Below are 11,343 nucleotides of genomic sequence, written 5' to 3' on the forward strand. Positions count from 1 at the left end.
GGTTCAACAGTGGCTTGACCTTTGACCTGGGGAATGCAGCACCTGTAGCCCATTTCCTGCACACGCCTGTGCACAGTGGCTCTGGATGTTTCTACTCCAGACTCAGTCCACTGCTTCCCCCAAGGTCTGGAATCGGCTCTTCTCCGCAATCTTCCTCAGGATCCGGTCACCTCTTCTCGTTGTGCAGCGTTTTCTGCCACACTTTTTCCTTCCCACTGAGGTGCTTTGATACAGCATCTGGGAACAGTCTATTTGTTCAGAAATGTCTTTCTGTGTCTTACCCTCTTACTTGAGGGCATCAATGATGGCCTTCTGGACAGCAGTCAGGTCAGCAGTCTTATCCATGATAGCAGTTTTGAGTAATGAACCAGGCTGGGAGTTTTTAAAAGCCTCAGGAATCTTTTGCAGGAGTTTAGAGTTACTTCGTTGATTCAGATGATCAGGTTAACTGCTCATTCAGAGAACCTTTTCATGATATGCAAATTTTTTGAGACAGGGATTTTGGGTTTTCATGAGCTGTATGCAAAATAATCAGTATTAAAACAATAAAAGACCTGAAATATTTCAGTTGGTGTGCAATGAATCTAAAATWTATGACAGTTTAATTTTTATCATTGCATTATGGAAAATAATGAACTTTATCACAATATGCTAATGTTTTGAGAAGGACCTGTATATTGACAGAATATGCAACACAACACAAACCATCTAACCATAATTTTCAATTCCAATCAAAATGTCATTAATTTTGCTTTTATTAAACATTGAAGTTAAATGCTTGGTTAAAATGTAAATATTTTATTGCCTAAATTTAACTTTGTTTTTAATACTGTACCTCTATGACATTCTTTCCTGGGTGTTGTGCGTCTATCAGACTGTTTGCATCTTCGTTCAGCTTGCTGATGGTAGACTCCTTGCTCTCCAGACATTTATTGATAAAGTTCTGTTGGGTTGAGATAAATTAGATTAATTTCCAACAGCCTGTGCTCTTATTTTTAGATATGCATTATGAGTCTGTCATTCGGTCTACCTCATACTGCCTCCGGCGGGCGGGGTAGTCCAGGTTAGCGTCACTCCAGTCGTACTCAAACCTCTCCCGTCCTTGCTGGTCCATCCAGAAAAGTTCATTGGTGCAGCGCTGCATGAAGTCCCGAAGGCTCAGCAGATGGCGCTGGCGAGCACTAGAACTGGCCTTGTTGAAAGAAGAAGAAAGAAACAAAATTGCATATTTTCTGTGGAAATGGTTTCAGTCTGACTCAGCCGTGTGTTTGTGTGGATTTATTACCAGCAGTTTGTCGTACTTGGACCGGAGGCCGCTGAGGTATTCCTGTCCCATCGAGCAATATCAAGACAAAAATGGAGTTGTTGTTATACCAGACATCTACATTCATTAAAGAACTGTACATATACATATACAATTGTTTTCAAAGTGTCTTAAGTCTGAAAGGCCATGTAAGAATTTATCCAACTGTTATATCATTGATGTGAGACATTCGTCATAATTCTGCACTAGCAGATTCCAGATGGAGTAAATCTGGACTTTAATAATAATAATAATAATAATAATAATAATAATAATAATAATAATAAAAGAGATCTGTCACCACTCTTGGCTCTGACTACACATCTAAACAGAGTTCCTTACAGAAGTTGCAGTCAATGCTCCACAATAAGCCATCACCATTATTAACCTCCTCTGAGTTTTTATGATCTTGTGACAATCCTGTCGGCTCCCATTGCTGAATAAACGTGAAAAGCGACTGACAGACAGTGGCATCCATTTTTGTTTCTGTAAACAGAGTGCTGCTGTGTGATGTCAATGCTCTTCTTCTGAGTATACGGAGCACTTTGGGGTCATAAACTGCTCGTACAGAGTTCTGATTGTGGTCACATTTGATTAGCAGTATGAATGACCACACAAACAAAAAGGATTTCAGCAAAAAAAAAAAAAAAAAATGCTCATCAATACCTGCTGTTGTGAACATAGCCTATTATTGTGGAGTGATATGTATATGTTTTTTCACCATCTTAATTGTGCATTTTTTGACTTATGTGACTTATACTCTGTTTGACCAAACATTCAACATAGTGCATTTTCCAGTCAAACTACATCTGAAAAATTTGGGTTCAATCAGGTATGAAATGTCCTCTGAGGCATCTATAATCTTTTACATTCAATGATTTTTAGCCACCTTAGTTATTGCTTAACTAGCTGATCATAGGCTATAATACTACAATACTTGAAAGAAACATGTTTAGAATGTTTCTTAAACATGTCATTAAGGTTATGGGTTAAAAAAATAGGGCGCTAATATATCACTGCAACATTATAAAGTAGTATGGTTTTCTAAATAGGACAGATCTTCACAAATTTGCAGATTTATGCTTAATTTACAACAACTCAATCATAGAAACAACAGTGACTGGTTGTCTTATGTTGTCTGAGGAAGAGCACCTTCAGTCAGTCAGTCTGTTCTGTGTCAGCTGCCCAGGAATGAAACCCTCAACCAGATGAAACCAGAAGAACAACTGAATTTAAAGACTTTCACTAAACATCTGGAAAAAGTCTTGTTGATTCATACAGCAGACCATAAATCAGCATGGTTCTTTAGTCAGAACTAAAAAATGTGAATCCGTATTGTTTATTTGTATTATGTTTTCTGAGCAGAAAAACTGAAATTAACAAAATCTAAGGGATTTTACTAAACATCTGAAAAAGGCTTGTTGATTCATACACCTGTCCGAAATAAAGAATGTGGATCTGTTGTCCTGTGCTGTTTGTTTGCAGCATCTGTTTTCTGAGCAGTAAAGTTCTGTTGTCTTTTAATAAGTCTGGATTTATTCAGACTAATTTCATGTCCTGACTAACTTTGTGTTTTACTTATATTCTTGAATTGTATTGCTTTAACATCATGGACAGAGAACTACTACAGACATAAATAGCTTTTTGACTAATCCTGTCCGTTTATGTTATGTCTTCTTTTTTACTGAATTGAGTTTACAGAAAACATGAACAGGTTGAGTGTAATAATGAACTGATCCTGCTTCACCTTCATGCTGGTGGTCCTACCTTGTCTCCTCCAGTAGAGATGTGGGGAGCCAACGCCTCCACCTCGCTCTGGAAGATGTTGTGCTCCTCCACCTCCTTCTCCAAAGCGGGCAGGTCTTCACCAAAGCCCTTGTTGTTCAGGTTTTCCTGAGCACAAAGACAAACACATCCTTCATGTCTTAGTTCAAATTTACAGAATTTTCATTTCTTTTTTTCCCAGCCAATTATAGTTTAAATATTCTTCTGTATTTAAGAGTTCCTTAAAAGTTACTTGTAAGTTAGAAGATTTGGAATAATGCAAAACTAAAATATTTGCATTAGAGACTAGACCAAAAATACTTGGTAAGATTTTGTTTTTGTAGAGGATGGATACAAATGTTCATCCACACCAATTTGTAATATTAATTACAAATTGAAGGAAGTCAACTGGGAAACTGGACTTTTGCCAAACCATGTGGTGAAAAGTCCCACACCTCTGCCAGCAATAAAATGTGTTAGACATTCTTCTTACTCCGACTTTAACTCCTCAATATTTGGAAGTGTAGCTAACACTTTGTTCACTTCCTCCACTGTCAAACTACAACAAATGGCAAACTGAAATTCTAAGAGTGCACAAAACTGACTTCATCTGATGGAGAAATCCAGATCAATGGGAGAAATCAGTGCAGGGAGATGAGAACTGATCAGAATTGCTTGGGAAGGTGACAGCCAGGCCAGTTGAACACTAAAGCGTTATGAATGTCTCACCAGTTTGTCTTCCATGATGTTGCCCCAGTTAACGCTGGGCATCCCCTCAGCGCGGTTCAGGTGGTATATCCGATCATGGTCCTCCTTCAGCTTAACCACCCTCTCTCGCAGCTGAACCATGCTGAATACAAGAGAAGGCAGAAAGGTGTGACTAACATTTGGAATGCACTCTAGACAACAAACAAACACTGTAAAACAGGAGCAGGTGTTACAAAATGAGAGATCTGGCGGAGAAAAGGCAGAGTGTTCTGGTGAGACAGAGCAGCAGTGTTGAAGCATCAGGACTCACTCTTGCTGTATCATCTCCGCCTGAGGATGCTGGAGGCGCTTGGTTGCACGGGCATCTTCATCCAGGATATCGAGCAGCTCCAGAGAGTTGAGGATTCTCTTATTAGTATCATCCTGATACAGAGGCTGCTTCCCTTCGTTGATCTTACCAACATCCTGAAAAAAAAAAAGATATCAGAGATGACTAAATGCTTCTGTTTCACCATGTACATGCTGGGAGGTTGTGTGGCTCAACCATCTGGCTTCATTCAGAGCTCCAACATCACATTTAACCAGAGCAGGTCTGGGTCACTCTTCTCTGTGAGGATCATCACAGGATCATCTGGAAACCACTTCTGGTCAATTCCTGACACCAGTTGTCTGAATGTACCTGCTGCTTCCAAATCAAATTATTTTCATACAGTGGGGTGAAAAGGCGTTTGTCTCCTTCTGAATTTCCTTTGTTTTTCACACTTCTGTGTTTCAGAACATCAAACCAATTTAAACATTATTCCAAGACAACACCAGTAAAAACAAAATACAGGTTTTTTTTAAAGAAAGGTGTTCTTCATTAAGGGAGTAGCTGCATTTCCATTGCCAGTACGGGCAAAATTTGTCAGTAATTCCATTAATCTTGAAAAAACTAAATTTTGCAACTGCTGTGTTGTCATTAAATAAGAAACGCAATTAAAATCACACATTAATAAACTTGTTCTCATGATAAGTCAACAAACATGCTGCACTGTCATCCTCCAACTACTTCCTGTTGTGTTCTCTGTGTTTTATGCCAGTGGCGTCATCCGGCTGTTGATCATACGATCCGATAAAAAAAGTATTTCTATTGAAGGTTTGTGAGATAAACCATTTTTGATACAGTCAGAAAAAATACACCTTATCCTGACACAAGAGTTTTTGCAAAATTGGTGTGTTTCCATTAAGCACATTATCTTTGAAATGTCAAATTACACAAAAGTATTGGTCAATGGAAACGCAGCTAGTGGTGAAACTTCCCAGGAGTGGACAGCTGACCAAAATTAACCCAAGAGCTCATGGCCTGCATAGCAGAGATCCAAAGTGAATATCACTGTTGAGCATTATTCAGCATCCTGGTATCAATCTGTTCAGGTGTTTGTGTTGGTGGTCATGCAGGATTTTACCTTGTTCAGGTTCTGCTCGATATCATAGATGCTCTTCTCCACCTTATCAGCATTCTTCTGCACCTTCTCAACAATGGTAGCCAATTCTGTACCGGTACTGTGGGACAAACATACAAACAAATAGGTGAGGGTGTTTATTACCATTATTGATAATGGGGAAAAAAATAACTTGTTCTCTGTAAGCCTTTAAGTCAGTGTAATAAAAAGCCTCACTCGTCTCTGGAAGAATTGCCTACAGAACATTGAGCAACTATTTCCAAGGCCGGCCCAAGGCAGAAGAGAACTAAACCGCTACCCAGGTTTTAGTTATTTTTAATAAGAATACATGTCAAAAGTAGGAAAACGTATTTTTCAATGTAGAACTTGTTACCAGACAGAGGAAAATACTCAGTTTGATAGTCACACCAGCAGCTATAATTTAGCATTGCTGGAACATCATTTGCTAATCATTCCTGCTGCTTGTGTCTCTGTTGGGATCATATTTTATCCACATTTCAACAGAAACTAATCACTGAGATCTTCCATGGGTGCTGATCAAACTGTCCTCTCTTTCTCAACTCTAGGTTAGATCATTTATTAATAACAGAAGCAGAAATATCTCACCACATTGTAAAAAGTATAAAAATTAAAAACAATAAGCATATTTGTGAATTACAATAAGGAAATTTAAAATTTAAATACAATGTACTCAAAACAACAAAGCTCTATCTTGGTAGACTATTGCTAGAACAATAAGTCAGAGAGATAACCTTGTTTTAACTGATTTACGTATGTTTATTAAGTAAACAAACAATGTGAAGTAAATAAATTATTTCATTTATTGTTGACATTATTCATAAAACAGAACATTCTGGACAGTGTTTTAAAGTGAAATCATTATTATTATTCTAGGGAGGGAGGAAGGAAAGAAGGAAGGGAGATAAAAGAACCTGATATCTCAGGTCATTTATACAGTTATTTTCCATTAGAAAGTCTCATTTTATTGGCTGATCAGAATTGATTGATCCATTTAATTCCACAGTTTGTCCACCAGAGAGCACTCACACTTTGATTTCGACAATGTACTGCACTTAGATTTTTTTTTGATCACATTAGAGAAAGAAAGAGAAAAAACATAAATCAACTGTTGCTTTTTGTCCTGTCTGATTCGGTGCTGGGGCGTTCCTCACCCCAGCCTGTAACGATTGTTCCAAACGTTACGTGATTAGTGGTGGAATGTCTGCTGACCTCAGTATATACACAAGTAATCTCCAGTGCTTTAGTGAACAGACTGCAGAGTTTTCACTGCCTCTCTGTCACACACACACTTGGGTTCTGAGTGGTTTCTGACAACGCTAGGCTTAGTGAAAATACAGGAAATATGCTGAGACAAGTCTGCTGTCATCTGCTGCGCTTCTTATGCCCGTCTCCTCAGTCAGTCTCAGCATAAGCAGCGCTCAACATGTTTCATTACACTGTAGATACCCAAAGGCTCTTATACCTACAATCCACCCAACGCAAGAAGCCATAGAGTCAGCTCTGTAGTGAGTCGTTTCTCTGATGAGCTCTGAACTCTTACAGTTTAGAGATTTAATAAATTAAACTCTAAATGTTTTGAGTTTTCTCTTTATATTAACTACTTTACGTTAGAGATGCACTGATCTGATAATATTTGTATCAGTGCTCATATTAAAGAAAATTCTGGATCTGGTATCATTGACAGTGTGCCTGTTCCACAAGGTCAGATCTAGCCAGTCTAATTCTGTGCTTTGTGCTTATTATTGCGCTGTCAGAAACATTTGAAAGATTTGTTTATTTTTACATGTTTGACAAAAGTAGTCAATCAGTTGCTTATGTCAGATTCAGTTTCTTTATTACTTGTTTTACATCATACTCCTAATTGCACTGACTGAAAAAATGTAAGTTGTGTTGTTTTTACATGATGGACCAAACTTGTTAAGTTATTGGTGTATTTAAGTGTGCTGCACTGGTGAAGGTTTATCAAATAAATTTGTAATTCAGTACATTTATGTCTGTTTAAAAAGAAAGAAAACATCTTAAGTCAATTCAGCTCTGTTTTTCTATATTGAATCAATATTGGCCAATATTAAATCTCAGATATCCATGTCCGTATTGGAAGCAAAAAAAAGTGGATCAGTGCATCCCTACTTTACGTTTATGAAAACACTACATTTATAAAAATCCATAAAGAATGATCATAATAGAGCCACAAAAGATGAAAAAATAACATGCCAGAACAGGTCTGGAGCTTGAGATTAAACTGAAAGTGCTTCTGCAACTGAAAACTGTGCGTGCGTGCGTGCGCGTGTGTGTGTGTGTGTGTGTATGTGTGTGTGTGTGTGTCAGCCCACATCCAGGACCCAACTCCTCACACACAGGTTATGTAACAGCTGCAGGATGAAGAGCGCAGCGTGGAACTCCACAGCAACTGCTTGAAACGCTTAAAAGAGCAAGTTTGAACTGGCGCCCACTGTGGAGTTCTGGCAGCTGGCAGGATTCCAGGTGGGGTGGGGGGGGGGATCTGGATCCAAACCCAAAGTTCTATGTTGGAAGTAAGAATGTCAACTAACTGGAAAACACAAGCTTAACCGCTGCTACTGCTTTGTCCTGGCATGATTTGGAGTACTTCTGCTCATCTTTAAAGCAGAGATGATGTGCTTAGTTTGAAACGGGCGGTAAGAAACCGGCCCTGGTTCAGAAACGGCAACAAAACGGCACCAGCTCAACCTCAGCTCTGCTGCAGCGTCGCTGGGTCTGACATGCCGCTGACACCGTCTTGGTTCTGGCTCTGAAGCATTGGGTTGGGAAAGACGTGTTGCATGTTTACACGGAGGAAAGGTTCCAATTAGAACCAGAACACAGCAGGATTAGGTCATACAGGGTGTGCCGGGCTGCTGTCACTGCACTCTGGATCAGAGACCAGTTCTAGTAGTAGCCTGGACATGGACGCGTTAGGAGACAAAAACTACTCAAGGACATTCTGTGTTGTTCCTTTTATCCTCATATGCATAAAACCTTATTTTTTTGTCTTCAATTGTTGCATTAACATCTTGCAGCGAGTATGTTGGAATGTATATAATCTTCATATAGCAGAAAAACACCTGAACAAGCAGAACTGTAAGAAAAACAACCACACAGGGAGGAGCAGCATTATTAGGATTCCTCCTCTGTCAGTGGGTGGCTCTCAGGATCAGCACAAACGATGGAGAGAACTAACCATTTCTGGAAACATTTAGATGAATCAGTAGAAGGATGTGGACCAAACAACTCTTTAGACATGACGATGCTGCAGGGCCGGTTTTAATGACAGGTCAACACATAGCCTGGCAGGGAGGGGAAAAAACCCCAAGCCTAACAAGACGACAAATTAGCTCCCTACACTGCTTCCTGTTTATGAAATACATCAAAACTGAGACCTTCCAAGAAACTCATCAAGCAGTACTTTGAAATACTATTTAAGAAAAAAAAGTAGTTAAAGATTACAAACATAAAAGGGAATAGTAATTATTTCATTACACATTATTAATAAAACATTTAAAACAAAACAGAATCAATCAGAACTGGAAAGAGCAGAAAATCTGAAATTGGTATCGGCCAGGAAAAACCTGATTGGTCCAGCTCTAAGTGTTGATGACAGATTCTTGAGAGCACATCCTGGCCAAATCAGAATGAAAAAAATGTCTGGACAATTTAATGTTCAAGTAAAGAGTTTGAATTCTATGATGCACTGAGCCAGACACTAGAAAGGATGCACAGGGGTTCCTACCAATTATTTTTTGAGTGCCTGTTTTGCACACATTATATTTTATATACAAATCACAACCTAATATCTGGTGAGTTGTATTAATATTTTGGGATTATTGTGGCTATAAGGAAAATTCAAGTACTTGAAAAATATTAAGTTTTATTAGATTTCCTTGGGAACAACATGGAGCTATTGGCCAAGGGACGTATTTAACCTAAAATACATCAATTCACACCCACTGACATACAGGACCAGCAATTCATGGAATTTAATTTGCATTAGTAGAAGAAGTTTCCTGGAGTGGCCAGGGCACCAAAACTAGCTCCAGCCCAGGGCCCCACATCCTTGTAAAACCAGCCCTGATCATACAGTAAATTAAAATATTTTCTGACTCAATATTTACCTAGACATTGTAACTAAATGGAAATAATCAGGTCTGGTCAATTATAGTAAATGCTAACGATACCAGCTGGGTTTCACCTGGAAACTGAGAGAGAATGTCAGCGATGTAAAGATGGCAACAGGCGGAGGAGACGGGCTTTGGTCAATAGGTGCAGCACTATTTTGGGAGGGGCAGCAAGAAATTCTTCTTAGTCTTTCTATGCAGGACAGCTGAATACTTATCGGACCTGTTGGTACAACTTTATAACACAGCTTATCAGCCACACCCACGCAGCAGTTAAAGCACAAGACGTGAAACTGATTTCTCTGAGTTTTGTCAAAACACAAGATTCTGGCGACCGGATGAGGTTGAATTAAGTCCTCCAGGATCCATGTGGATCCATCTAGCTGACCGGAACCAGGGAACAAGGCAGAGGGAAAACTGACTCCACGGATCTGCTCAACCAGAATGACAAGAGCCTGTCCCTGGCAGGGCAGGGCGCGCCTGGTTCAGGACGCACAGGCCAGCCCGTCTATCCCACTTAATACAATACTAACTGCGTCATTTCAGCAACTTTTCTTCTGTTTACATGTTTTTCTCTCAATCAGTCCGACGACAGAGTCTTAAATAAATAGCTAAGCACAAAGAAAAGTGACGACGTAAAGAACAGAAAAGAAATTAGGACTGCGCCCAAGGTCACCACAATCCCACCGAGACGTTTTTCTCTACAACACCTGGCACTGAAACAAACAAACACATAGAAGCACGCGCAAAAGTCTCTACAAAACCTTGGGAAAACAAGTCTTACACTTACCTTGATTTTTGCTGCGTCGTAGGCGTAGGGGTGATAGCGGCGGTCTTCTTGCTTTTCTTAAACATGGTGGCAGGTCACCTGTCAGCACCTTCCTCTGATAACTTAGCCGTCAAACGCAGCAGGACAGGTGGACCGCAGCTGGGTGTCGCGTGCTCAGCTTGCGCCGCTGTTGTCGCTCTGGAAGCCGTGGGAGAGAAAAATGTCCTCAAGAGTCTCAGCCTGCCCCCTCCCGCTGTCACTGCGCTCACAGTGATAATGGACCCAACAGCACCTGTAACAGTCACTTTTAGTGTTCACACACCCTCTCTGTACACCCAGCAGCCAGCACGGGGTGGGCGGGGCCACAGAGGGAGGCTCCGCCCCTCCCGCCCCTCTCGCCTCCAGAGAAAAGCGGAGGGAGGAAAATCAACAGGTGTTTATATTTCCTGACAAACATCAAAGTTGCTGTACATAAACAGCACCATATATTAGAATTAATATCAAGTAAATATGGCGTCAGTACCCTCAAAAAAGTGAAACATGGCAGTTGTTCACATTATGTTAATATTTCATTTCAAGTTAACTCATAAAAATTGTGTTTGTTGTGTTCAATTAATTATAACATCATTATTACAGCATTATAACAAAAATGATTGGTAATGATATCAGCCATATATGGCATCATTACCAATCATTTTTGTTATTTACATATCATCAAACTTCTGACCTTTAGGTGTTTATGTGCTCTATCCTTTGAATTATTGTTATTAAAACCTTAGAATTTGTAGGTGTCTAAAAAACACTTTAATAATATACTAACATAATAAACAGAAACAATAGAAAAACAAAACAAATTTGTGTACATTTTTTCCTAAATAAGTCAAGTGCAAAATATTAAAATTTGAGAGCAAATAAAAACAAAATCTTATTGAGGTAGAGTTGAGAAGCTACAACACAAACAAAAAAATCAAGAGGAAATATTAAACTAAGGTATCAATTTTACCATGCTAGTATTGATCAATATTAAAATATGAAAGGTGTGACGTCCATGTCCACATGAATATTGCCACTTTAACTGGAAAAAATCTAATTCACAAAGAACAGAACATATCTATCTATCTATCTATCTATCTATCTATCTATCTATCTATCTATCTATCTATCTATCTATCTATCTATCTATCTATCTATCTATCTATCTAT

The 11,343-nt window shown here is 39.1% G+C and overlaps 1 protein-coding gene across 4 annotated transcripts in view; it reads right to left on the minus strand.

Annotated features, from left to right (window-relative positions):
• The window catches only part of ppl (periplakin), a 21,986-nt gene extending 11,553 nt beyond the window's left edge, over positions 1–10,433 (minus strand). For all 4 annotated transcript variants that reach the window (XM_008415238.2, XM_008415237.2, XM_008415236.2 and 1 more), the window contains exons 1-8: positions 10,162–10,433; positions 5,221–5,317; positions 4,086–4,240; positions 3,797–3,917; positions 3,071–3,196; positions 1,286–1,327; positions 1,031–1,192; positions 836–943 (exon numbers count right to left, since the gene is read on the minus strand). In XM_008415238.2, coding sequence (XP_008413460.1) covers positions 836–943; positions 1,031–1,192; positions 1,286–1,327; positions 3,071–3,196; positions 3,797–3,917; positions 4,086–4,240; positions 5,221–5,317; positions 10,162–10,226 — 876 coding nt within the window. In that variant the 5' untranslated portion in view covers positions 10,227–10,433. The remainder of the gene's footprint in view (positions 1–835; positions 944–1,030; positions 1,193–1,285; positions 1,328–3,070; positions 3,197–3,796; positions 3,918–4,085; positions 4,241–5,220; positions 5,318–10,161) is intronic.
• Positions 10,434–11,343: the final 910 nt, after the last annotated feature.

This window comes from Poecilia reticulata, linkage group LG8 (genome assembly GCF_000633615.1).
Source record: "Poecilia reticulata strain Guanapo linkage group LG8, Guppy_female_1.0+MT, whole genome shotgun sequence".
In the NCBI taxonomy this organism is placed as follows: domain Eukaryota; kingdom Metazoa; phylum Chordata; class Actinopteri; order Cyprinodontiformes; family Poeciliidae; genus Poecilia; species Poecilia reticulata.